The 26,577-nt window shown below is 51.8% G+C and overlaps 3 protein-coding genes across 3 annotated transcripts; 1 reads left to right on the forward strand and 2 right to left on the reverse strand.

The window, feature by feature from the left end:
* Window positions 1–581: 581 nt before the first annotated feature.
* Window positions 582–13,258, reverse strand: LOC147599347 (uncharacterized). Its single transcript, XM_086756428.1, has 11 exons — window positions 13,220–13,258; window positions 9,666–9,830; window positions 7,705–9,159; window positions 6,771–6,863; window positions 6,082–6,186; window positions 5,279–5,388; window positions 4,135–4,329; window positions 2,814–2,976; window positions 1,985–2,150; window positions 1,716–1,810; window positions 582–1,086 (listed from the first exon to the last, which is right to left on the reverse strand). Exons 2-11 carry the CDS (start codon window positions 9,820–9,822, stop codon window positions 1,001–1,003), a joined length of 2,625 nt encoding a protein of 874 aa, XP_086612554.1. The 5' UTR covers window positions 9,823–9,830; window positions 13,220–13,258; the 3' UTR covers window positions 582–1,000.
* A 420-nt stretch (window positions 13,259–13,678) lies between these two features.
* Window positions 13,679–19,199, forward strand: LOC104487083 (cis-aconitate decarboxylase). The gene is made up of 6 exons (XM_010129948.2): window positions 13,679–13,725; window positions 14,332–14,386; window positions 16,592–16,779; window positions 16,954–17,046; window positions 17,334–17,539; window positions 18,134–19,199. Exons 1-6 carry the CDS (start codon window positions 13,705–13,707, stop codon window positions 19,050–19,052), a joined length of 1,482 nt encoding a protein of 493 aa, XP_010128250.2. The 5' UTR covers window positions 13,679–13,704; the 3' UTR covers window positions 19,053–19,199.
* A 3,289-nt stretch (window positions 19,200–22,488) lies between these two features.
* On the reverse strand, window positions 22,489–25,496 carry GLOD5 (glyoxalase domain containing 5). The gene is made up of 4 exons (XM_086756525.1): window positions 25,026–25,496; window positions 24,336–24,490; window positions 23,241–23,396; window positions 22,489–23,046 (listed from the first exon to the last, which is right to left on the reverse strand). The coding sequence occupies exons 2-4, from the start codon at window positions 24,474–24,476 to the stop codon at window positions 22,894–22,896; spliced, it is 450 nt and encodes a 149-aa protein (XP_086612651.1). The 5' UTR covers window positions 24,477–24,490; window positions 25,026–25,496; the 3' UTR covers window positions 22,489–22,893.
* Between the last annotated feature and the right edge of the window lie 1,081 nt (window positions 25,497–26,577).

The following is a 26,577-nucleotide window of genomic DNA, read 5'->3' on the forward strand; positions in this document are numbered from 1 at the left end:
GGAACGAGCGTCAGGAAATGGCAGAGATCTGCCGCTTGGACGCTGCCTCCGGTACAGGAAAAAACATTACGGAAAACCTCCGAATCGGCAGCGCGCATCCCCGTGGTTTGAAGCAGTCTCTTGCCTTTGGGCCCTAACTCATTGTTTCCCTGGCTGAGGTTTGGCTTTATTAAGAACGAATTCCCCTCGTCCTCAACTCGCCCCGGCTCTTGTTTGCTTTGGGGGCGAGCAAAGTGCCGTTCTCTGCTCTTGGCAGAAAACCTCCTCCCCTCCACGCCATGGGACCGACGTGGGGACGGCTCCCGAGGCCGCCGACCCTCTGCAGCTCCCAGTGTGGCCACGGACCCCCATCCGCCTCCGTGTGCCGCGAGGAGCCGCACGCCCCAAGTCCAGCCCAGGACTGGGAATGGCTGTGAAGATGCCAGAGATGGAGGGGGGGGGGAGTTATTTGCTGCAAGCCCTCTGTCAGGATTGTGCCTTCCAATATTTATTCCTTCCTCCGGCGTTTAGCCACGGGGCCTTGGAATTTTTGGAGGACGAATAGCTCAGGCGGATGCAAATGAAACTCAAAGCCCTTTCCGTATGTTCCAAAAAAAGGATTTATTTAGTGGATTTTAGCAGTTTAAAATACACAGATCTGAGTGTGGTGAAAGGGGATACACATGCAGGCGGGACATTCACAGTTCAAGGCACTCAGGAAACACAGGACTCTGGGAATTCCTGCACCAGAGCATCAGCTCCGGATCCCGCTGGCGCTCCGCGGGCAGGTCTCCCGGCGGTTTCAGGCACTTATTGGAGATAAACAATAAATAGCCGCAGAAAGCTCCCGGGAGAGACGCTGGGTGGGGAAGCGCTGCTGTTTCCCGAGGAGGCGAGTGCTGGGTGGTTAGAGAAGGTATGGCTGTCTCAGGGCCGCCTGCTCCAGCCAGGCACGGGATGCCTCACGTCTCTCAGTGACAGCAGGCGCTGTTCCTTCGCGCAGGGAAGGTTCCCTTCGGTTTCAGACCACCCTGCTCTTCGCTCTTTCAAATATCTGCATCACCTTGCCCGCTGGTATGCAGCCTTCTCTCACGATTGTGATGCCACCTTCCCGGAGGAGGAATGAAAAGGTTAGGATAATCCCAAGGGGTGAAAGAAAGGGATGGGGATATAAAGGAACACCTTGGACCGGTAAAACCATCCAGATGCTCAGGACATCCTAATAATAAAGTTGTGTAGCAAGAGGGCCGGAAACTTTGTCAGAAAGCAAACACACCTACCAACCCCGACCTCACACTTTGTCCAAGAGTTTAGTTTTCCACTAGAGAATCCCACTCAAATGTCAACCCAGATCCAGCTGGGTTGACACCCTCAGCTTGTGCTGTTACATCACTGTGGAGCTCCTGTAACACCTTCATTCTGGTGGTCTACCAGGAGCACACACCCTTCCTTTCAGAAGCATCCACCCTCCCACTTGAAGCATTTTTGCTCTTGTAAGGCAGATTTTCCTTGCCCAGTCATGTTTCTCCTCACTGCCTTGTTCTCTGTCAACACAGAGGTCCACCAAGGACATCTTTCATTTGTTCCTCTTCATCAACATGTTTGCAAATGTCCAGGCGCTCAGGAACTGTTACTCTTGGAGCACACTGTGGTGTCAGATTGATACCGTTGAAAGGAATGGAAACGTCCTAGGAAAATGCTATAGCTGCCGTAGGAAGGGAGGTTCTCACACTCACTTTCATCAATCTTTGTGCAGTTGACCACAGTGGATGCCACCACCTCATCAGATTCTCCGTCACAGAGAACACCCTCCAGCTTATGGCCAAGACGCCTGTGGGAAAAAAAAAAACCAGCAACTCTACACAGTGCTTCATATCACGTTGTGCTGAAGTTCCCCTCCACACAGGGCATCAAGTCACAATTGGTACACCACCTAAACGTGCTGGCCACCCACCTGAGAAGGGGTTTGCACTGCGATAGGAGTGCTGGTGAACAGGGTACTCACGAGATGACCATGTCGTGGTGCGTGCTGTCAACCTCTCCGCTGGGATTAGCCGATGTGATTGCCAAGGGTCCCGTCATGTCGATGAGGTGCACCAGGACAGTCAGGTCTGGCACTCTGATCATGATACTGTCTTGCGTTCCCACTCTGGTGTACCCTGCTCCAACCCCTTGAAGGACAGAGGATGTTGGAGAGGCAAAAGGAAAAGACCAATGGCAGGAGCTCAGCATAGCTGCCTTCATGGATGCAGGATCCACCTTTATCACAGAACCTAACTCCTTCTGGCCGTTGCCTGCCCTCCCATACCCCTGCCTCTGAAGCATGCGTAACCCCTACTGTTTCTTCAGTCTTTAATGTTTTCATTGATTCCCAGAATCCAGGTTTGAGTGTGAATCATACCGCTGCTCACAGAGTTTTGGCGTTGTCCATTCGGTAGAACGCAAGAGTAGATGGGAAGGGATGCCCATGAGAACCCCTTCCGCCCCAGGACCTCTTGTCTGTCTTTGATGTTCCACCCAAGGGTTGCTCAATTCCTAGCGAACAGCTATGGGCTTGCGAGAGGTGACCCTCCCAGGCTGGAGAGCCTCCCTTCCTTCCAGTCTGACTGGGTTAAGGAAACCATCATGCTGGCTCACACTCTTCATGAGTCATTCCAGCTCTTTAACACCCTCTGCTAAACATTTACCAAGGCATGTAAGAGCCCCAGAGAGGATTTCTCGGGATAAAACGAACAGAGTCTGTCCCCACTGACATCCAAAGGGGTATGTGGATTGCAGACCTGCTGCCTTGAAAAGACAAAAGAGGGACAGAAGGGCTGTCCTGTTGATCTCACCTAACTTCTTCAGCCACTCTCCTTTCTTGACAATGCAGCCGACACCACCAGGGTAAACATTTTCCATGAATTCCCACAGCAGCGGGCTGATGGGGGGAGAAGCTGCTCGCAACTGGTCCAGGTTTGAAATAAAGATGCAGATGGGCTTCTCTTGAGGCCTGTCCTGCAAAAAAAAACAACAAAACAGGAAGAGAGGAGGGGAAAGAATAGATGAAGAGAGAAAGCTTGCGTTGGGAAGATCGAAGCCCACTGGAACCCTGGTTTGTGTGCTTCCCAGGGGCTGAGGGGACTGAAGAAGAGAGAGTAGACATCTGCTCTTGGGATCTTGGTGCGATGCATCCAAATCCCCCGCTTTAGGCACAACCAACGCAGGAGCGGCGATGCTCTGCTCATTATTGGTGCTTTTAACATCTTAAAGACCTGGGGCCCGATTTTCTTCTAACTTATGCTGGTGTAAGTCAAGGTCAAACCCACCCATTCACGACAGGATAACGGAAGGAGAGCCTAATCCCTGGAAACCAACCCAACATTTACGTGACCGCTTCTTCAGCTCTCCGGTGCTTTGAAATAAGCTTGCCGTGAAACGAGCAATGATGTGGAGGGGAAAATAAAAAGAGCTCACAAAGCGGTGTCATTTCAGTCCCCAGCTGACATCAGTTTCAGAGGGGCCAAGTGACTCAGGAACTGGGCATGTATTTACATTCTGTTTATATTATCTCATCGGCAGGGAAGGTTAGGCTTGGCACCAAAGCAGGACAGAAAAGACTGCCTTTGTTGCCGATGTTCACGCTAAGTGCCAGCTGAGATCGTCTGTTATGCTTATTTCTCCAGGCTAGCCAGGAAATTGCCTCATGGAGAACAGACGGGGCCAGGCTGCAAAAGTTGTATTGAAGGTGCAAACTTGGGGTCTGAGTCCAGCGCTGAGTGTCTCCAAAAGTCTGGGGAAACTGAGACCCGGGATTCTGATTCAGCACTTCGTAAGGCGGGGAGGACAAATACAGGGGTGGACCCACTTGTGACGAGCGCTGGGGCTGTTCCAGTTTGGGTTTGTGCTTTGGCCCCCCGCCCCAGCGAAGCAGGACGTAGCTGTCTAATTCCTGGTGCCCCACGCCCGGAGCAGAGGGTGCTTCACCCCAGGTTGCTCGGCTCAGAAAACAGTCCATGAGGTTTTGGTGTGGCTGCTCCTAAACTCTATCCGTGGTCAAATTCCCAGTCTTGGGACAACGTGAAACAAGGGGCTCCCGTTTCTGCTGCCATACATAACTAATCTACGGGACCTAAGCAGGATCCACGGAACAAGACGACAGCCTTGCATTCACACCTTGATTCTGTAGACCTTCTCAATGGCTTGAGGGTGTTTGCAGGAGGCTGCCAAAGCGTACACGGTGTCCGTCGGGACCCCACACACCGCCCCCGTGTTCAGCAAGTCAGCGATGGTCCTCAAGCCGCTCGTGCAGTGGGACTTGGGGCAGATGCAGGGTGGAGAATCTTCGGTGTCCTTCTTGGAGCTCTCAACCTGGCAATAATCAGGAGGTAACAAAACAATCATAGTGGGAATAAGCCAACATGTGAAGCACAGGGTAGGATTCAGTCCACCCAAATGCAAGTGTCTCACTGGGCTGTGCTCCCTTGATAGTCACAGGGCAGAGGCAGCACTTCTAGGGATGCTTTACCCAAAGAGGTGAGATGAATCACAAGGCAGAAGTGATCTGTTCTGTCCCAGTAATAAAGAAAGTCAAGGAGCCTAGCTCAGGGGCAGACGTTTGAACTGCAGATGCCTAAAATTACAGAAGATGAATCCCACCCAGCACAGTGACTGCTCCCTGGAGAAATAACTGCTGTCCAAAGTGACCTAAGGAAACTGCTCGGGAATCTTAAATCCAGAGGAATTTGAGTGAGATCAAGTTTCAAGTGCTTTCTCATGAGTCCCCGTGGTTAGAAACGCTGATTTACCAAAAATGTGTCTCTGCGGCAGGAATCAGAGCTGTGAGATCAATCAGCCCAGTTAGGTGGAACTGCCTTGCTCAGACATACAAGGCGCTAGGAAAAAGTTTAAAGCTTAAACAGATCCGGTGGGGAGCTCATGCTGTCCGCTTCGGGAAACTTTCAACTCCCTCCTTCCCTGCCCCCAAGGTTCTGGGCTGTAAAACTTGAGTCTGTCAACAGTTCTTGGCTTGGAGATGGCTAATTCCACAGGATGATGGAGATGGGCATTTCAGAGGTAGGAGTTTTGTAAATGTCCCTGCCCCATCTCCAAGTTTCCATACATGTTATTCATAATGGACGAGAGCTTATTTTCACCTCACAGCTCCTTTCAAAAATGCTGTGACCGGGATTTACAATGGCACTAAGGCTTTGAAGGAAGGACGTTCAGTGGAAGTCTCAGCTCCCCCAGGAGAGACCGGAGACCCCAGGACATCCCTCCTGACCAGGGAAGCTACACCATCATGCAAAAAGTCTCTTACTGTGAGCAGAGGGGGTCCCATCATCATGAGATCCTTCCCAAACATGCTGTTTGCAAGTGACGCTGTTGCTCCGTAGAAGCAGATGAAGCTGAGGATGCTTAGCATCGTAACTGGAAAAAAGACCCCAGAGAGTCAAAGGCAAGAAGGGGGATGACAAAGTTTTATTTTCTTATGTGCCTCATGACTTCCCAGCGTTGCAAACTTACTTCAGTCTTTCCTGTCATGCAACGTTTGCGGTCCAGCATATTTGTGGGTCTAAAAGTTCAAGGAATTACCGAGATTGCCTACCTGTGCATCTTTTGCCATACGGCTTTTATTGGTTTGAGGGTTTTTTTTCTCCTGGTGGAAAAGCTTCTACAAAGCATCTTGCTAAAGCACTCTATGTAATTACAGATTAAATTCTCACTTGCTGCAAAGCCAAAGCTTCAAGGGAACTACAGCCATGCACAGTGGTGGCATGTTTAGTTCATCCCAAACCTCACATCACTGAACATCTGCTAGAAAGCAGGACCGTGCGGAACCTCAGGAGGTTGTCTTGATGCAGCAGTATCAGCCACACCTAAGTGTGCAGTCCTAAATGGACCTGGAGGTGATAAAAGGAAAGGTTTCCTCCTCCAGTCGTGGAGCCTGAAGGCTCAACATCTGTAGCTTGCACACACACCAGTCTTGTAGGGAAAGAAGAAAAACTCTTCTACTTGTTTTTTCCCATATTGGGCTTGTGCAGAACATTGCTCCCCAACCAGGGACCCCCTTGCCAGGCTCTGTGGGTGAAGGTTTGAGGACCAAGTTCACCTAAAACTCACTTTCAAAAGGCAAAGGGAGGTTCTCCAACGTGAAGAGCAGAAAACAAATGGTCAAGAGCTCCATTGCAAGGGTCACGAAGAGAAGCAGCACGTTGAAAGAGGAAGCTGTGAAAAGAAACAGAAACAAGAGGGACTCACACTGGAGAATGGTCCATAAAAATGTGTGTGAAACAGTGGAAGACTTCATAAATCAACTTAATCTTATTTGGTAAAACGGAACAGTCCGTGATGTGACTTCCCCGCTCATGAGGGAACAGAGGGGTATGGCCGTGGTTTGTTCAGTCCTCAGCTTTCACGAGACGAGCTGCCAAACCCTGACTCTGCCAGAACACTGTGCTCACATGGAAAACACTTCTCAGGCAGCCAAAAAGGTTCTGATTTACAGCAGCTGGGCTGGAGGGTGACTGTGGAGATCTGCCAGTGGCCCAGTCGGTCTAACACTTTCACCTTATTTGAACCTTTTGTTTTCTTTGAAATGTTCTTCCCTTCCCTTATGAATGTTTCTTCTAAGCCCAGCTCAGCTTCTGTTACAGGCTGTGGGCAAAACATTTCAGTTCTTGCTTAATCTTGACAGAGAGAGCCGAGACTCCCTCGCTTGTCATCTCCACCACAGAGTGACCACAGATGGGATTAATGATCTGGCTCCAGATACCCCTCAACAAACAATCGCATGTGGTGCTAGCACTTACCTAAAATAATCAAGAAAGCATTGAGCACCAAAAAGGCAACACAACCAGCAGTGAATCCTTCGCTGTTTCCCGGACCGATGTTCAGCAAGTGGCCTGAAATGGGAGAGGCAGATTTGGTTGTGAGGAAACCATTAAGTGCGGCGTAACAGAATGACCCATCTGTGGTTGGAATTATGACCCTTCAAACCAACTGATGGTGACCGCTGTAAAGAACATCTACCACACCAAATGCCATTGCTTCTGCCTGTGAGGCATTGACTGAAGAACTGGGGAAGGATAGCCAAGAGAGCTGATGATTTTAGCTCCAGCTGGTAATAAACAGGGCTTGGGTGAGAACATTGACAGCTTCTTGCCATGCCTCTTGAGAAATAGCTTTAACTTTCTGCACAGGTGCTCATTTTAATGGGGCCTGGCACGAGGCTATATGAACATGGAGCCCACCTGGGGCTAAACAAGGCTTTTAAAAGCCCAGGCTCATCACTCTGAGATCTCCTTTCATGGCCATGACCAGCCAAGAGGAGTTGCTCCAGGTTCCTAAAGGATAAATCCAGAACCTGGAGTCTTCCACTGCCTCAAAAGCATCTCCTGAGCTGTTATTCTGAGATAGCAGCCCAGAGACAGTCTGAGCGCTGTCTCACAGTGGTTCAGCAGGGAAATCTTGGTGTCTGTTGGAGTGGAAGACGCAACTTAGGCTCCCATAGCTGTAAGAGCACCAAGTGACCGCGGCAACGGCAATTGATGAGGTGAGTACAAGCTGGGATGTTTGGTCTTTGCCTTTTTCCAAGGACGAATATTGGTAAACCTGGTGTCATTGAACCCCTTGGGAGAAGGAATTATGTTGGATAAAGCAATCTGAAACTTCCCAAAAACATCCTGGGTGGGTTGGGCTTCTTTTTTTTGAGTAAGCAATATAATAATCCCGACCTTGCGTTACCTGCAAACCGGAGCCAGGTCCATGCTCCCCAGAAGGCAGCGTAGCAGAATGGCAGAACGCAACCAAACCTCCTCCCTCCTTGAACCTGGATCCTGCAGATGTACAGCTGCATCACGGCTCCTGGGATGAGCACGGAGGGTATGGAGAGCTGCTGTCTGCTGGGGTCACTGAGGCTGCCCTGGATGGCAGAGGCCGCGGCCAGGCCATTGCAGATGTAGAACAAGGCGTCTGGCACTTCAGCGCTGGTGCCACTGGGGAGGTTCTTGGCCCTTGTGAAGCAGGTTTTGACAGCCATCAGCGTGGTTTGAAGAGCTGAGTTGGACATAGCCTGGGCACCAATTGGAATCAGAGCCTTCTCCCCGATGGAATTGATGAGGCTGGCGAAAGTAGCGTACATGGAGAGAGCAGTGCAGAGGCTGCAGGCCACCCCCAGGAAGATGTGAGCAGCTGGCAATGGGATCTGATGGATGGCGGCGGTCGTCAGGATGACGAATGAGGCATTTAGCAGCATCTCCAGGGTGTCTTTGTGGGTTGACATCAGAAAGAGCATGCAGGCAACAGCCAAGAAGAACCACCCTCCAAACATTCCCAGCCTGCTTTCCTGAGCCTCAGACCGCCCGAGGAAGGCAGTGAGCGTAAACTCTTCCCAAGCCATCGTCAGCCAGTAGAGGCTGTGGGCACCAAACTTGGTGGTGTAGTAGACGTCACCTCTCAGATAACTGTAGAAGCTGGACAGCAGCTGGCAGCTGGAGATGATGGATATCCACGCTGCTCCAACACAGAAGTCCTTCATGTACCCAAAGAAATAAAAGGCAAATAAAAAGGGAGAGATGGTATCGCAGATGTTGCCTAGGGCCATTGGCTCGGCATACTTCGTATTCTTTTTCTTTTCTTCCCCTATGGCCTTGGAAGAGCTTTTCTGTGCAGACCCCAGCAGCAAGACATTGAAGAGGGGATTCCCAAAGCCTGGAAGGACGTACCTTTGCGTGATGCCCTTGAACAGGAGAGCCACCGCTCCGTACAGCCCGCACAAGACGATGATGAGCTCGATGACACCTGACACTATCAGGGCCCACTGGCCAAAGAGCGCCACTGCTTCAAACACCAGGGCAAGTGCGATGGCCCCGAATATGAAGGGCATGATGTAGTTCACCGTGGCTGAGCAGAAGGAGAGGATAAAGGAAATGGCAATGTAGGCCACCAGCCCAGCCACCGCACTTTGACTGCCAGAGAGGTGGGCTGTGCCAGCGGGCAGAAGGTGGCTGGCATTCCCCGAGGTCAGCGTTATGTTCTGCACGGAGGGGTAAGCGGCTGTGATGATGCGTGTAGCTCCGTAGCTGCTCCACAGAGCAGAGAAGGTGAGAAAGGCTGCACCTCCCAGGTGGTCATACTTCCGGAAGGCGAGAAATCCTGCCAGGAGCTGGACAAAGCCTCCAATCAGGATGAGATGGACACCTGAGAGACACACGAAGAGGACAGGTAGGAAGCAAGCCATGAAAAAGCTTGGGTTGCAGGAAGCAGTGCTGCATCCCCAAGCTCTGGGAGATGCCCCACTGCAGGTCCCACAGCTTCTTGTGAAGAAGCTTCCATCTTCCCCTCTCTTCCCACCTTTATGAAAAATCTCTGGGCTGAGCTTTGGTGTGTGGCCACTGAGCCCCTTGGTATGCTCAGCACGGTGGGAAGGTCCGGGAGCGGTTTGGGCCTACGAAGGCAGGGGAATGGCGCATGAAAGGTTTGGACCAGATTCCTGGCAATTTCTGGGGAAGGAGGAGCAGCTGTCCTTGGGACCGCACAGACCTTCTGTACTCTGGAGAATGTCCATGTTTCCCTGCCCATCCCACCAATGCTGTCCATTGGCCCATGGGGCATGACTCTCAAAGGGTCTGTCCTGCTGGGCGCTCTCAGGGAAAGTTCACCTCCAACCAGCAGCCCCAGTATCCCCCACCAGCTGCATCACCCACCTGCAAGGATGTCCTCTGCTCCCTGCGGCCGGAGGCTGGTGTGCACCACGGCGAAGTTCTGCAGGCAGAGGAGGAAGGCGCTGACCACGTTCGCGAGGAGCCCCAGCGCCGCCGGCTCGCTGTAGAAGACGGCCGCGAAACCCGCCGCGCTCGCCATGGCCCTTCCTTCCAGACAAAACAAGAGTGTCGGCGGTCACCCCCACAACCTCACCGTCGTCGGCGTCTAGACCAGCGCTGCTTTGGCTCGGGCACTGGGCCAGCCTTCAGAGCCGTGCCCCTGCTGTGAGGAGGGAGAAACTGGTGACAGGCTCAGGTGTTTCCATGGTGCCTCCCCGCTCGTGGCTCCAGACAAAGGCTCGATTCAAAGCAAAACTTTAGGTGCCTACTTTCCGGAGTCCTATCCAGAAAAAACACACACAACCCTATTTAGGCTACCAGGATTTCTGGCAAAAACACATTTCGGTGCCCCAAAGCGCTGCAGGTGGTGGTGATGGCTCCTGCCCCCTCTTCTCCAGGCCACTGGAGATGGAGAGGAATGAATAGCCCAACACAAACCAACAAACATTCAGACAGAACCCACAAGGTATTTTTGAGCCACTCCAGGACATTTCTTATCCACTGTTACAGACAAACAGGCAGGCACGGTGCGCACAGACACCGTCTCCCTTCCAGATGGAATTTTCCAGCTCCATCCCTTTCTTGAAACCCCGGTGACTAAACGGTTTGTTTTCAAACCCTTCATACTTCTGCCATTAACGTGTCTGTTTGCCGGCAGCCCCCGCGTTTCCACTCCTCCGGGTACCGTGAGCGTGAGTTTGCTCTCTGGAGGTTTTTGTTAGGAAACAAAGATGAAAACAAAACAGCCATGTCCTTTTTATTTCAGTATTTTTAGAACGTTGTATGACCTAAAGGAGTTGGAACAGGAGACAGTGATGTATTCTGCTCCCAGCCATTCCAAACAGTGTTTTGGACAGGAAGGCAAGCGTGTGGCACTGCGATGGATAGGGGGAGTGAGGAGGGGTGAAGGAGCACCACGCAAAGAAGAAATGGTTTTGTGGACATTAATGAACCTAGATCCCAGTGTCTGCTCTTAAACACACAGCGTTCATGGGAAGACACATACGTTTTGCAAAAGTCAGTGGCCTCTGGACTCCCTTGTTCTACTAAACTCCCCATGTTTTCCTTCTCTCCATTTGTGCTAAAGGATGTAATTTTCACAAAAAAAAAATGAAGGACAAATTGACTCCTAACAGCTCTGAACTGATTCAGCAGCTGCAGCTCTCATTTAATGTGGAAATGTTTCAAGTGAACCTTGGGGGACAGTTAATTCCTTCAGTTGTTGGGTTGTGCTGAAGGTTGGGGTTTTGGGGTTCAGAAGGAGAGATGCACCCAACCGCGGCTCTGCGGGAGGAACGCTCTCTTTTAACACCAAGCATCCGTATGAACTGACTTGGAGGAGGTGCTGAGAAAGGATGCACCCTTAGGAAGAGCTGAGCAGCTGCCCGTGGCGTCATTTTTTTTAATGATGCGGATATAAATAAGTGGTATGGTTTAAATGGTTGTACTTGGAGGCGGGCCACGTTAAGTTCCTCCAGATGTTTCTCTTTGAAGCAGCTCGGACAGTGGCTTTCTAGGCATGCTGCAACGAGCCCCTGTTCTGAGTCGGTCTCTGGAGGAGGAGGAGATGGGTTTTCTGGAGGAAGATGGGCTGGCCAGGGGACTGCTTGGCTGGCCAGAGTGGTTTTCCATTTGCCAAGGCTCTCTTTGGTGGTGGTTCCTGCGTAACGAGCCACGCTAGCGGCCGCAGAGCCTGCAGTGTACAGCTTTGTTGTGTGAAGGATGGAGAGACACAACTAACAGGGCGGTGCGATCCTTCACAGGACATCTGAGAAGGGGGAAAGGAAACACCAGAATGTGCCGTGCCGGGGTAAGGAGGTGTAGAGGAAACGGGTGTGAGAGGATTTAGACCGAGGTATGGAAAAGGAGGAGGATGAAGGAGCCTCCCTGTGATAAAACCCCTCGTTGCTGCTGCCTCTGGCAGTCCGTAAGGACCTGTTTCCCTGCATGCACTACAGAAAACTGATCAGATGGCACCTCTGCCCCCCACGCCGCACAACACAGCAAGGAGAGATATCCCCACCAGATCCTTTCCTTTGCACCGAAGCCTGTGAGATGGGCACCCTCGACTGGGACTGGTGCAAGGTGGCTCTTTGGGTAGGCAATGCAGGGTGGCGTGGGGGCAGAGGAGAAAATGGGAGGTCCTGTGGGGGGGTTAGCATCTCTGCGTACGCACTGGGTACCGGCCAGCACAGCCACTGCGAGGATGGAGACCTCCCTGCAGTGAGGAGGCACCTGTGGCACTGGCAGGCCTTCAGAGAGCTGGCTCTACCCAACGGACGGGGCAGCCCGGGCCGCTCCCTCCCTTGCACGAATCCGTGGAGCAGCGAGGGCAAAGCCAGAGCCGTCCCCTCCCTCACCCAGCCTCCTCCACTGCCTTTCCTTTTCCTGCTCGCCCCTGACGTTCCTCAGCCTGGGGCTTGCAGAAGTGGCTCGGAGGTCTTCCCTCCCCCTGACCTCCGAGCCGTGCCCGCGTGGCCAGCGTGCCGGCGGGGCTGCAGCCTCCCGGTGCCGCTTCCTTCCCTTGCCACCTGGCTCTCAGTAATCTCCCTTCACCCCTTCCAGAAGAAGGAATTCCCCCCTGCACCCCCTTTCCACCTCGCTGTCAGACCCGGGCTTTGCAGGCACCACTGCGCGCGTCTGCTTTGCGCTGACTTCTGCTGCCCACGCCTCCTCACTTTGGCGATAGTAACGGGAATGCACTGGTGCGTGGACATTTTCTCCACGGAAGGCTGCAGCAAGGCTTAGCATCCGTGGGACACGCACAAAACCACCAAAATGTTAAATTTTGAGACACTTTTTCCCGGTTGCATTCTGCGATTAGTTTTCCATCCCACCTCATTAATGATAGCAAACATTTATACAGCTCTGAGAAAATGCCCTGTCTCTCAAGATAAACAGGCCAAGAGATGAAATGCAGTTCTTTGGTTTTGGATAAGCACCCAGCAAGATCAGCAGCGCATGAGAACGCGACCCAGCTAGAATAAATATCACAGCCCTGGCTCTCCTTGGTGGAAAAGAGCCCAGAGATGCTTTGCTATGATTGCAGTGATCAAGGGTGTGCCCAGCATGGAGCAGAAGATTGAGGCTGGTTTTAAACGCAAGATGTACGCCAGGCTGTTATCCTGCACAAAATAATCCGCGGCGTGTCAAACGTCCCCGGGTTTCACTGCTGGCTGAAGCAAAGCCGTGGCGTTCCCCCCAAAGCCCCGGCATTCCCTTGGGAGCGAAGGGCCGCGAGGTCTCCTGGCAGCTACAGCGCCCAGGTCCGCGCTAACGTTTCAATGACCTGGCAGCACGTGGCAGGCAGGTTTATAAATTCTGAGTATTTAGAAGGAGGAGAGCTACGGAAAGGTTCAGCCAACTGAGAAAACACTGAATGGAGTCAAGAAAAGCATCAGAGAAAAACCACCTTCTCCCTCTGCAGCTTGGATTACCTGGTGTGGTGGCACTTCGGCTCACTGGGAGGATGCTCGTGTCCCTCTCATTTCCTGGTGAGGACCAGTTTTATAGTCCTGCTCCGTAGGAGGAGCCTGGGGCCGGTTGCTTCACACATTGGCACCTGTGGCATTTTGGAGAGAGGAGTTTCCTTGAACTTTGTCAGTTATTGTCCTAAATCTTTTTTTTTTATTATTATTTATTTCCTGAAACTGGGGAGGGTTTCCCTTCTGTTAGGCAGAGAAAAAAACCACCCCTCCTCATCTATTCCCCGCACCCTCTTGGTCCCCGGAGGCTGATGTCATCACACTTGAAATTCAGTTGCAGAAAAAAAAAAAAACAAAACAAAAAAAAAAACAAAAAGCAAATTGCCTTTCAGAAGCATATATAAACCCTGACACCAAAGCACCTTTCAGCCACCTCTCCCATCCCCGGGACAGAGCAGTGCGGAGCCGGCGACCGCGCCGCCGTAGCAGCCACCAGCATGCTCTACCTGACCTTACAGGTAACTGCGGCTTCGGGGACAACGCCTCTGCGTCTCTCACCTTTCCTTTTTCGCTTTAAGGAGGTCGTGGCGTTTTTCCGGGCGGTCGCACAACCGGTCGAAATTGTCGTGACATTCAGTGGGAACTGGCCCCAGCGCTGATAAAATTCCAATGGTTTTCACAGGCGCTTTATTTTTTTACTGATCTGCTCCTTTTCTGCCTCCCCAAGGTGTTTTGCCCAGTGCCGTGGTGGTGGTGGGGGGTGGTGTTGTTGGGACAGGCTGGGTGGTTTTTTTCTTTTTTTTTTTTTTTTTCCCTGACGTCCACTCTGAGCCGGTCCCGCTTGCTGCCGTACGAGGATTTCATGGTAGGAATGACACGGCTGCGCTGCCCCTTCCACTGTGCTGCTTTATTTCCCTGGCTGTTCTTGGCACCTCGGCTGGGCTGAGCTTTGGAAAATATGCTTTTTTTTTTTTTCCCCTCTTATAAATATGTAGTTAGCCTTATCCGCTCGTTTGATCTGCGAGTGCCTTGCGATGCCGTGTTAGAGGCACAACCAGTAAAATGGCTCTGAAAAGGTTCAAGGAGCTCAGGTGACAAACGCTCTTTTTCTCCCTTTCCTCCAGAAATCCCAGAAGCTCTTGGCAAGCTCCCGGCAAGTTCACAAAACTGCTGCTCACGGTTCGTATCCCTCTGCAGAACGGCGTTCCCTGCCCTTTTTTTACAGAGCATCACTAAATTATCATGTCATTACTTAAAAAAAAACGAAGCGCTGGGCGAAGCGCGCGGAGATAAACCGCTCGGGTTCTTGGAGGGCAAAGCGTGGTTGGGGGGTCCTGCGGTGGGTGCCCTCGGTCGCTGAAGAACAGGGGGAAAAGTGATGAGTGGTAAAAAAAATGTTGATTGCTGGTTCTGCGCTGCAGCAGAAACTTTAACTGGTTGAGAACCAGGCTTTCCCAGTTCGTACCCCCGGACCGCCAACCTAGGCTATTTCAGCTGCGGCTGTGGTCGGGTTGCTCACGTCCCGAACTCCGCCGCCGTCTGTCGTTGCTCCGTTACCGCGCCTGATCGTGCTGTTCGGGCTGGAAACGCCCCGCGGGTGGCTGCCCGCGTCTCGCAGCCCGCCTGCTCTCCCACTTCGCAGACAAATCGGGCAGAACTTGCTGCGTAGCCACTCTGTTGTAAATTTGTCTATTAACTCGTTTAGAAATGCGTTATTAATGCCGAAAATACAAAGCGTGTTACTGAGTGAGCGCTTGGGAAGAAGAGAAATAATAACAACCCACACAGATCTCTTTGCTCTTGGACAGGTTTGCTAGACAGAGCCCTTTTTTACTGTTTTTAATCAAGTTCTGCAGCACAGCTGCCACAGAAGGAGGAAAAACACCGGCGTCATTGAACGCCTTTAACCGAGGGGTTAAAAAATATCGCTGCCTGCTGAAGTGCCAAAGAGCGTTTGCTGACGGGAAGGAAGCGATCGTGATTTTATGGGTGCGGGGCTCAGGGAGCAGATTTTCCTCCAGCCTCTCCAGCCCGGGCTGACTTCACCCTTTCCTTCTCCTGGAGGGCGTTGGTGCCTCCGTTCCTCCGCGCTGGAGATGCTCCCAGGGTACACACATTTTTTTTTATTATTATTATTTTTTTTTTTTTCTGTCAGCAGGTTTCCAAACTGCTGAGCGTTAGGGATTCCGACAGCGATATATTTCGTAGGGCCGCTGCGAGGGCTGGGGTTTGTTTCGGTGAGTCACAGCAGTGACATTCTCAGCTGTGTTTCCAAGCAGCTTTTGCTCCCAGGCTCTAGGGGAGTCCGAACGGGTTGCAGGCAAACGGTGAGCCGGCAGGCGTGACATTTCAGCGTGAATACAGGCTAGCGAAATCAGGGAATGGTCATTCCTTTAATTGGGATATTTTCTGGTTAAAAAAAATAAGCTGTCATTTGTACCTGCTGATCTTGGCGAGGTTTCCTGTAAGATGTTGAAGCGAAGTATTTTTAATTTCTTGCTTCACTCATCTTGACTTTTTCATTGGATTGGCTTCATTTGGCCATCAATGCTGTCTTTCATGCCTGTGCGTGTGTGTACATACCGCCCACGTGTGCGTACGTGGATCTGCAGTCACACAAATGTCACGTATATTGAATTTTATCATTTTTCTGCTCTCATGTGCCCTGCCGAATAATATTATCAATGATAATGGGTCATAATAACTGTAATTCTATGAATTATAAATTCATCAAAAAATGCAATTTGTCACTGAAGTTTAAAAGCAAACAGTCCCAAATTGGATGTCTTCCACAGAATTGTAGCACCTCCAAAGCTTTGGAAATGGTGACTTTCAAATGCAGAAGTCAGTAGTTCATGCTGTCTGCCCCTTACAAGTCATAAATACCGGCACCAATGTTGCCTTGGGAAGCTCCATGTCTTGCTTCTTGTGTACCAGCAAGGGTGTTTTCAGAGAAAACTTCCCTTCAGACGCCGAGCTCAGGAGATCTTCTGGTTCAATCTTCGTTTTAAGCAGAGGCTGAATCCTCTGGTCCCCTCTCCAGGAGCGTATCTCTACTGTCTACAGAGTGAGCGTGGAGCCGTGGTGCTCCTCTCCTGGACTCCGCCAAGGGCCTGAAGACACAAGAGGTGACTTTGGATCCGCATGGCATTTCCAGGGGAGGCTCACAGCCTGGGACAGCACAGGGAAGGTGTACATCACCTCCCAGGTCTCTAGGGCTGTACGCAGCCGTGTGACCCGAGGGACATGCTGGGCAGATCCCGCACTCTCCTTCTGCCTCTGCCCTTCAATAAATTCAGTGAGACCAGAGGGTGAAGACCTGTGAGCCATCAGCACATGTCCCACATGTGTTCTTACCCCCTCCCCTCTCTCTTGGTGCTGCAGTGGTGGCCAGGAGCGCTCCAGAGGAGACCGTGACCAGCAGCTTTGCCTCCTTCATCCATGCAGTCCGACCCGAGCACTTGTCCAAGGTCGTCCGTCACAGAAGCAAGAGGATGATCCTCGACAGCATTGGCGTTGGCCTCGTGGGCAGCACCACGCAAGTGTTCGATCTCGCTCTGCAGTACTGCCGGGTAGGAGCATCCTCGTGTTTTCGTGTGTTTCTGTGGTCCCCACCCTGACGTAACCACCACAGCCTTACTTCATGTCTGACGTAGGACATTCGCCTTGCGGTAGAGGGATGTTATGGCGTCACACCATCACTGTCTCGCTCACCCTCCTCACCTGAATTTCCCTCCCTTTCACAGGAGCTGTACTCTTCCGTTGCCGTGAGCTCCGTCTACGGCAAGCCAGGCGTGAAGCTCTCCCCAACGCTGGCTGCGTTCACCAACGGAGTTGCGGTAAGGCAGGCTCTTCCAGGAGAAGCTCTGCTTTGTGGTGCCTTCTAAGACACTAGCCAGTACCACAGCAAGCAGACTGGTGACTGGGAGGGGTAACGGGGGACAAGAAGTCATGGGCTCCTCTGCAGTCTTGCACACGGCTTTTAGAAGGGCCAAACAGCCCCCGTGGGGACCGCGGGGTGACTGGGTGGGTGTTGTTATAGGCGTAGCCTCTGCACTATCAGCAAGGACCCCTCAGCTTCCAGCCCCTCCACACCAGCGTGTCCTTATCTCCGTTTCTCCGGCAGACTCACTCCATGGACTTTGACGACACCTGGCACCCTGCTACCCACCCGTCAGGGGCCGTGCTGCCAGCTCTTCTGGCAGCTTCCCAGATGCTACCTCCAAGCACCAAACCCAACGGCAAGGATTTCCTGCTGGCATTTAACGTGGGCCTGGAAGTGCAGGGAAGGCTCATGCATTTCTCCACCGAGGCTCACGACATTCCCAAAAGGTAAACCTCCTTTTCCTCACCGAGCAGGAAGAGGGTTGGTGGCCCTGTTAACCTCCTACTCAGAGTTTCAAACATCAGTTCAAGTCCAGGTGAACTCAGGATCAGGGTAAAGCCCTACTGAGAGCCGAATGCCAGTTCTGCCGGAGCTGATGAGTGTTTGGTGACCTCCGGTGATCTTGCCTCAAAAATAACCATCAGGAGGACTACCGCTGAGTCTGCGGTGTCGTCATCTAAACCAGCCAGGGCAAGAGCACAGGAAGATGGGCCGCGGCCCACAGCCACGCAGACAGCTTAATTGTGGGCGTGGTCCCTGGTCCCTCCCATGACCTGCAATCCCTGGGCACATTGGATGAGGCCACCTTGTTCCTTTGGGGGGAGAAAGTTTGGCTATATGGGCACAAGCCAAGCCACTTATTCTTAGGGAAAATTAAAAATTGCTTTCTGGAGATGCTGAGCTCAGTCTGTTTTCTTCAACGAAGTTTCAAGTAGACACTTAGTTTTCGGATGGCTAAATTTTGAGTTGGGCAGGTCCAGCTGGTGAGGTGCTCGGTGCCAAGCAGGCAGGGATGCTCATATCTGCAATTTCCCCTTTAGGTTCCACCCTCCCTCGGTGGTCGGTACCTTGGGCAGTGCTGCGGCCACTGCCAAACTGCTCTCCCTCAGCACGGCCCAGTGCTCGCACGCTTTGGGCATTGCCGCGTCACTTGCAGGGGCACCCATGGCAAACGCCGCCACCCAGGCCAAGCCATTGCACATCGGAAATGCTGCTCGCCTGGGCTTCGAAGCAGCGCTGCTGGCCGCTCGGGGGATGGAGGCTAACCCCTTGGTTCTGGACGACATCCCTGGTTGCTCTGGATTCAGTGCTTTCTACAGCGTCTATCAGCCCAAACCACTGTCCACACCGAGTGACCATCATGAGTTCCTCTTGGAGAAGCAGGATATTGCATTCAAGCGGTTCCCAGCCCACCTGGGGATGCACTGGGTGGTGGACGCCGCCTTATCTGTCCGGAACCTCTTCATCAACTACGCAGGGTCCTTCTCTCCCTCTTTGATCCGCACCATTGTGCTGAAGATCCCGGTGTCAAAGTACATCAATCGGCCTTTCCCCAGCTCTGAACACCAGGCCAGACACTCCTTCCAGTTCAATGCCTGCACTGCCCTGTTGGACGGTGAAGTCGGCCTCGGCTCCTTCGCAGAGAGCAGCATCCACCGGCAGGAGCTGAGGGAGCTGCTGGACAAAGTGGTGGTGGAGCACCCTGAAGATAACGTGGCCAACTTTGACAAGATGTACGGAGAGGTGGCGCTGCTCCTGCACAGTGGGGACATCCTGACGGGCAAATGTGACACTTTCTATGGGCACTGGAGGAAGCCTCTGAGCACTGAATCGCTCCTGAAGAAGTTTAGATCCAATGCCTCTCATGTGCTTCCAGAAGAAAAAATAGAAACCATCATCACTATGGTGGACAACCTGGAGAATCTGTCAGACAGTTCCCAGCTGGCCTGCAGCCTGTGAGGGAACAGCAAGTGGGTTGGCTTTTTTTTTTTTAGTAAGGGACTTGTCCTGGTGAAAACCTAACTCCTTTCTTCGTTGGTGCTTTACTGTTCATTTCCAATGACAGGCAAGTTCCCACCCCTTGAAGTCAAAGTAGGCGCTTTAATACCAAAGGAGCCCACGAGGCAGGAGGTGTGGCTGTGTCAGTAATTAGTACACAGACTAAATTTCAACCCGCAGTTGACACTGAGTAGCAGAAAGGCCATTACAAATACAAAAAAAAAAAAAAAATCCTGTGAAAATCCTGCGGCATCATCTGGAAGCCGGTTCCCCTGAAGGAACTGTGTCTAGACATTTTTAAAGCTGCGTTCAGAGTTATTTCTGTACAGAATGCCTAACTGCTGACTCTGGGAAGAAGAGGAGGTTCAACAGCAAAATGTGTGCTTTTCTTAGCGCTCTTCTGGGCACTTTTTGGATCATGGCTAGTTAGTCATGCTGGCCAGATGAAAAATCTATCAGGTACTGTAAACAGCCCTGCCTGCAAAAAACTCTTGGGCAGAGAGGGACTTTGTTTTTTTTTCTTTTCCAGTAAAAGCCTCCAATTTCTTCAGTGCTTGGGAAATGTTTGTCACTTCTCTCTCTACAAGGGACGGTTCAAGGACCCTGAAAACCTGTATGTCTTTTCAGAATGAAAGGCAACGGGTAGGTGAGGAACCCTACATCAGTCCTACGCTTCCTGCGAGGCGATCCCTGCCAATCCTAGGGCTGGGCCACGTCTTCCCTCCGGGCTTTGCGCGGGTCGCCCGGGCACCCGGCTCACCAGAGGTGGTCTCTACAGCTTGCGCAGAGGTGGGCATCTCTGGGTGGTGACTTGGGCACATACCCGCTGTGACTGACATTGGGAAACTCCTGTTTCTCTCCTGTGAAAGGAGGGAAAGCTTCCTGAGACTCAGTTCTTTCCAGCTGGGGTGAAATCGGTACTTGTGCTCCTGAGTAGCCACTCGCTGACAGGCTTTCTTGCCCTGCATCCTTTCTGAAGAATGAGATGGAGAGCTATGCAATATTCCTGTCTGTTAAACGAATACTGTGATGGCTGATCTGAAGGACTTGTTTCTAACATGATTGTGATACAGGTACAGAATCTGTTAGAGAAGTGAGGGTTGCCTTCTGCAAGGGGGGCCGAGGTGGGACTAGACAGGGAGGAAGGAATGTGGGCCAGGTCCTTTTTCACTTGCTGGCCGTGGTCAATGCAGAGAACTTCCCAGCCAGAGCAAAAGTGTTTGCCCACCTGTTACCCGCTCTCTTGAACTGTCTGGCATATGCACACTGAATCTTTCTGAATAAAGAACTGAAGTAAATTAATTTTCTGCTTAGAGATTTAATGCTGCATTATGTAGACCATCAGGTTTTTTGTTTTAATCTGATCATTTGTTCCAATGTTCTCATTTCCGTGCCTGCTGCACCACGCTGCACCGCTGCCAGGTAGCAGTGAAGCTGAGCAGAAGAGGAGGGAGCTAGTGCCTCTTACTTGTTGGTGCTGGACCAGAAAAAAATAACTTTTCTGTTGGGTTTCAGGCTACATTTTTTTCTCCCAAGATCCAGAAGTCCTTTGAAACCTCATCTGGCTGTCCCATCAGATGCAATCCTGGCACCTTTCAGCAGACAATGTGTAAAATGAGGAAGGGAAAGCACAGGAAGGCTGGTAGGGTCCAGCTTGCCTTTTGTTGGGCCCCTTATCAGTTGAAGCAGAAAGTGGTTTTTCCAGAGCATCTAGGAGCTGAAGGCATACCTGAGATTGTTTTCATTCATGTTATTTCCTCTAAAACCCTAGGACCCTGGAAACGCCTTCAGTATCCCTGCCCAGGAAAGTGTCTCACTCGTTATTTCCAGTTTCAATTGCAAATGTTTCATATCCTGAACTCATTAGGAGGCTGAAACCCTTGGCAAGGTAAGCCAAGGGAAAAAAAAATGGCCTGTGAAAATTATAGACCAGCTTGTGTGTCACTGGGGGAATTTAGCAATTAATATGGTGCCACGAAAGTCCCTACCTTCTCCTCTCGGGCTGAATAAGAAGAGAGCCATTGTCCTCCTTCCTGTTGCTGCTCCAAGATAAATTACACTTAAAATTAAGAAAAGGAAACATTTCTCCACCAACATATTTATGGTAGTGAGCTCAGTGAAGGAAGGGACACTTGCAGCACTGAGCTGGGCAGGATCTGTGTTAGCAATCCATCAATAACTACAATCCCACGCCAGAAATCCCTAGGGATCCGCTGGCATCCACACTTGGCTGGGGAGAAGGAAGCCCTGGCCATCAGAGAGAGGGGAAAAAGCTGGGGTAGGGCTGGTGGGAGCAGGATGCCGCTGTCAGCCCTCTCCCACTCGTGGGCAGGACCCACCCGTGGGAGGGCCGGGCCCTGCCGCGGGCGCTCAGCACCTTGGAGAGCAGCCGCCGCTCGGGACGCGACTCCGCTCGTGGGGTCCCTCCATGGGTCCCCTCCATTCGGTCCCCTCCATGGGTCCCTTCCCAGGGCTCCGTTCACCAGGTGAAGGTTACGAGGTGCCCCTGGCTCTCTCCCATGGCAGCTCGTGTTCTTAGTTCCCACAAACGCGAGCTGAAAGCAGCTGTCACCGGCCGCTGCCGGCACCAGCTTTTGACAATCTCACATGCTGAATTTTGTAGGGCTTTGCATTTCTTTTTCGTGCCATGGAGAATTCTGGATTTCTTGCGAAATGCCAGCAGAAAAAAAAAAAACACTGATTATTTCATTTCTAGAGAGGATTTTGACTGTAGAGTTCAGAAGAGCCCTCTCTGCCATCCGGCACTGTTTCCGTGATGACAATGTTGCTACCACAGCATGGCCAGCCAGGGAACTGCTCTCCCTGAAAACCCCCCAGTCCTTCTTTATTGTTTTATCCTTTTTAAATAATTGAAGAATTGTTTTTTAAATAGTTACAGAAAGAAGAAAGGTCAGGACAATCCCACAAGTAACTGAGAGCCATCAGTGAGTCGGAGTGGGCTCTGCTGTGGTGGACCCTCACCCCAGCTCTGCTGACAGACCTTCCTCCCTTCGTGCCATGCAGGTAGCTCCATGACAGAGCTCCTGGAGTGACTCACGATGCCTTTTCTGGACAGAGGAAGGCAAGAGCGTTGGCCTTGCTCTCCCTGGTCCAGAGGCTCTCCCAAGCTCAGGACATGTCGCCGTGGAGGAGGTCAAGTTTTGCAAGGAGGCTGTTGTTCCAGAAATGAATGCCTGAGCCAAACAGCCCACAGGAATGTGTCGTGCGTGGGGAAGGAAAGGAGGAGCAAATCCCTCCCAGGTGCAGCACAAGGTTGCATCCTTCCCTTGGTGGCTGGGATGTGCAGGCCAGACACTGGCTTGGTGTGAGAGCTGCCGGTGCCAGCCAGACTGAGTCAAGCCAAGCAGGAAGACGGAGAAGAAGGGAGACAGAAATCTTCAGCTGCATAAAAGTGATTATTAAGAGGTAAGGAATGACAGGTTCTTTGTGTTCATGGAGGACAGTGTAGAAATGAGGGGCTTCAACCACAGTAAAAGGGGTGTCAGACATTAGGAAAAATGTCCCAATACGAGTAACACAGCAGCAGCAGGGCAAATCTTCCCAGAAGGTCATGAAGTCTTCATTGATGGTGATTTTAAAAGTAGGATTCACACCCAGGAGTGAGAGCTGAGCAGGCTGCCCTGGGAAAGCTCTGAAGGTTCATGCAGCCCTTACTTTATGGCTGGGATTCGAGATTTGTCCTAGGTTTGCAAAAAAAAAGCTTGGACCTGAAACTGGTCATCAAAAGCCTGGCCTCTGCATCCATTCTCCTGCTGGGACATGGACAAAGCATGGGTTGTGGTCAGGGCTCCCCTCCACTGACTGCAGTCACCTCTGGGCTGTACCTGGAAACCTCGATCAGGTTCTCATCGGGGTCTCGGAAGTAGACGGATGTTATTGGGCCCACGGCACCGGTTCTGGCCACAGGCCCTTCTTCAATGATCACCCCACAGGCCTGGGAAGACACATAAGGGCAGGGTTTAGTGCTTAAGGTGGCCTTATCAGGGCGTTGTGCGCTCTTCTCCCCCAGCCTTGAAAACACGAGCTGTTGGATGAGACACTTCTGACATTCCTCAGGACTCAGGCCCTGAAAGCCTCGCTTGGGAGGCCCTGGCTTCATGCCCTGTGCACGCTCTGCACCTTCCTCACCTTCAGATGATCCAGCAGCTGGTCCAAGGGCACCTGGGTGATAAGGCAGATATCTGCAGAGCCAGGGACTGGGCACCGAGCCTTGGGTTCAAACTCCTTCCCAGCCTCGTGTAAGTTAAACTTCTGGTTGCCAAAACGTAAAGCTTTGCGATTTCCCTGTCCCCAAAGAGAAGAATCAAAGCGCAATGAGACTTACTGGGCTGGAAGCCTTCAGCACCCACTCACCTGCGCAGTCCTAAAAGTCCTGAGGACCTGGCTGTAGTCCTGCCAACTCTGGGCTCTTACTGTGGCAACCCAAAACAAGAACTGGCCCCTGCAAGGATCGCATGACATCCCTGGAAATGTGCAGTGACCCAAGAAAGCCCTACGGCCACATGCAGCTACTTCCAAACCATAATGACCTACGTTTTCCATTTTGGGCACTCTCCATCCTGCCTGTGGTGCAGCCGCACAAATAACGCACAGGCTGACGCTGCCATGGGAACAAAGACGAGGCGATGGGAAGGGGGTGAGGAAGGGGGTTTGGGCATCTCTTCTTTGCAGGCTGTCAAGGAGACTTCTGCAGGTTCCTATGGCAGCTGAGTCCTGAGACCCCACGGACGCGCAGGACACTGACCTGCCCTCTGTGCCCGCCTGAAGAACAATCTGAGGCTCAGGGTAGCCTTGGGGGGTGAGTGATGGGGCAGGAGAGAGGGACATAACCTTGGAAATTAAAAAGGCGTAGTGGGTACACCCAAAATAGGCCAAGTGGCCTGGAGCTTGGGCAGGAGATGTGTTGGGGCCATTCTGAAAATGTTCACCGCCTTTTCCTCTCTTTGCCAATGGAAATACCAAAACAAGAGCCTGTCTTTAGAGGATGTGTGGATTTGAGGGTTCTCCTCCTTCAGTCTTAGAACATGGTCTGGACTTCCCTCTGACTCAGCTTGACTCTGTTGAAGCTCAGAGCCTGATGGTCTGCAGCTTGTGCTGGTCCTACCATCCCCACTCCATGGAGATGCCCCAGAGACCCTGTCAGAGATCTGCAAGGACCAGCCACTGGCCCAGCACTGCACTTCCAGCTCCGTTGACCCGAGGTGAGCCTGCCCCCTGTCTTACCTTGAAAGTCACCACCTCCATGCCCAGGACTTTGGAATAAAAGGCCACAGTGTCCTCAATGCTCTTCACAGTCAACACCAGGTGGTCCAGGTGCTGGATGAAACATGGGGGTGAAGTCATACCCTTCTCCTTCCAGGACATCTCAGGGCTGGGAACTAGCATGCAAAACCACAGGAGATGAAGGTTAGGAGCATCCAGCTGCTCAGGGAAACGGTCCAGGCAGCTGTGAACTGAACGGTGACTGGAGATTAGACCGGTTTTCTTTTGTCCTGCAGGTGGCACAAGTACAGAAGTAATAAATTCTCCTTCCTGAAAGGGCTTCAGACCCCAGCTTTGCTCTGGTGGGACCTGAGTATGTCAGAGCCCCAGGCTGGGGCCAGGGCTGCAGGACAAGCTGGGTGACCCGGCCGTGGGCTGATGTCACCAAGATGCTGAGCTCCCCGTGCACCCATGCACACCAAGGATGGGCCATGTGTGTGATCCTTCCCTCCAAATCAACCCTCTCAACACTAAACTAAGAAGTTTTCCTGAGTAGAAAGTGATTAAAAATTGAAAAAAAAAAAATAGGAGAAGTTACAGGGCCTTCATGTCACAGCCTGCAGCCTCACCTGCCCAGCAAACCTCCCGGATCCAACCCTCCCCTCAGCCAACAACCTCCAGGAAACGGGACCGCAAAAACGGGCCGAGTACCTGCGAGAGAGGACGAAGAACTGGGCCAGCCGGTGCCAGACGGTTCCCTTACAACAATCGTCTTCCTCCTGCCCGCAGCCGAGCCACGTCACAGGAGAATGGGAGGGGAAAAGTAAGGAGGTGAGGGACGGGAGCTCTGAGCACCGCTCCCTGCAGAGGCGTACCTTGACCTGAAGGACCTCAAAGTCCAACTGCATAGAGCTGCTTGAAAAGTCCCAGAGGAAGAGTCGGGATATTTTAGGCACCTCTCTTTCCCTTTGCAGGGTCAAGATGTGTCAACGCGCTATATCAAAGCGCAGAGTTGAGCTTGGTGCTCAGCTTGGGGGTGATGAGCCCGGCTTTGGGCACCTTTTTGGCCACCCTTTCCTGCAAACAGGCATGTCCAAGGGGGTTCTCCATGGCCCGAGGAAGGGTTTTTTTTTTCTTCCTCTGCAACACCCAAGTCTGTAAAAAATCAGCTGGAGTTTTTGAAAGGTCTGAAGCTCTCTGGGCAGTTGGCTCCGAAGGAGCGAGTGGCTCAGGCTGCGAAAAGCTGCTGGGCAAGGGGTTCAAGGTACAGGACATTCTGCCGTAAAATCGTTCTGCTGAGACCTTTTCCACCCAAGCTGCCCACGCTTCTCTGTGTACAGCAGCACCCCAAACAAAACCAAAATTTCTGATACATGGGAACACCTGAAAAGGGTTGGGTTTTTTTTTGCTTCAGGTCAAGGGAAAGGACATCTGTGGGTAGCTGTGGGAGAGAGTGCAGTGCCTGTATCCTTTTTGTACATCTTTTGGGTTTTTTTCCCAAAAAAGCTACACAGTGCGGCTGGCAGACAGAGGAACAAGTGGCAGGTGGATCTCCCAAGCTGCCACTTGGGAGTGGGAAAAATTTTCTTGTGAAACATCCTAATATCTTCTCTTTACAAAAACTCCCAAAGTGGTTCCCACAGGTGTTAGTAGCAGGACCATTGACTCCTGACAGGGCTCTGAGGCCATTCTTTGGCCTTAATAGCCCTGACCATCCTCACCTGGGAGCTTCCACCCACACCCACGGGCCCTGAAGCATATTTAAGCTCTTCTCAGGGCCTTCAGTCCATGTCTGAGGGTTGGTGTAGGGGTGCTGGTCCCTAGCCTGTCCTCAGATGTGCCTCTACCTGGTCAGTGACCCTGCTGCTCTGGAGTTTAGCTTATAGACTGATGTTCTCATCCTTGAGGTGACCCTGTGTCATTGCTATGGACCTGGCTGTTATGCAGCAAAGAGTTCAGGATCTTCAATTTTTTAAAAAGAAGGTAATAATGGACAGCATGTTAGCCCTGTGATTATCATCAGAAGATACAGAGGCCATGTTTTCAACAACAAAAATACGCTAGTGAGTTGTGATGTTGTTGGAGGATGCTTCATGGGAAAATGAGGTAAGAACAGGCAACTCCCTGAGAAACCAGTTTGGCTCCTCTACAGCTATAGCACTTGCTCTGCTGCAGTTTCCATGTGAGTAAATAGTTTCTTATACTAAGTTTTATTGCTTTTTGTTTAATACGTTGCACTTTGTCTCTACTGAAGACCTGCACC

The sequence above is a fragment of the Chlamydotis macqueenii genome, chromosome 11 (genome assembly GCF_036417535.1).
Source record: "Chlamydotis macqueenii isolate bChlMac1 chromosome 11, bChlMac1.mat, whole genome shotgun sequence".
NCBI classification, from domain to species: Eukaryota; Metazoa; Chordata; class Aves; order Otidiformes; family Otididae; genus Chlamydotis; species Chlamydotis macqueenii.

What these genes read in the sequence shown, in the direction of transcription:
- LOC104487083 (XM_010129948.2), top strand. Translation starts at nt 13,705, where the DNA reads ATGCTCTACCTGACCTTACAG. An exon ending in TCACAAAACTGCTGCTCACG is followed by an intron (nt 14,387 to 16,591) that starts GTTCGTATCCCT and finishes TTGGTGCTGCAG; the next exon opens with TGGTGGCCAGGAGCGCTCCA. An exon ending in CGTTCACCAACGGAGTTGCG is followed by an intron (nt 17,047 to 17,333) that starts GTAAGGCAGGCT and finishes TTTCTCCGGCAG; the next exon opens with ACTCACTCCATGGACTTTGA.
- GLOD5 (XM_086756525.1), bottom strand. Translation starts at nt 24,476, where the DNA reads ATGTCCTGGAAGGAGAAGGGTATGACTTCACCCCCATGTTTCATCCAG. An exon ending in TGGAGGTGGTGACTTTCAAG is followed by an intron (nt 23,397 to 24,335) that starts GTAAGACAGGGG and finishes CTTTGGGGACAG; the next exon opens with GGAAATCGCAAAGCTTTACG. An exon ending in AGCTGCTGGATCATCTGAAG is followed by an intron (nt 23,047 to 23,240) that starts GTGAGGAAGGTG and finishes GTGTCTTCCCAG; the next exon opens with GCCTGTGGGGTGATCATTGA.
- LOC147599347 (XM_086756428.1), bottom strand. Translation starts at nt 9,822, where the DNA reads ATGGCGAGCGCGGCGGGTTTCGCGGCCGTCTTCTACAGCGAGCCGGCG. An exon ending in CCTCCCTTTGCCTTTTGAAA is followed by an intron (nt 5,389 to 6,081) that starts GTGAGTTTTAGG and finishes TCTTTTTTCCAG; the next exon opens with TTACGATGCTAAGCATCCTC. An exon ending in AGAGTGGCTGAAGAAGTTAG is followed by an intron (nt 2,151 to 2,813) that starts GTGAGATCAACA and finishes CTGTCCTTCAAG; the next exon opens with GGGTTGGAGCAGGGTACACC.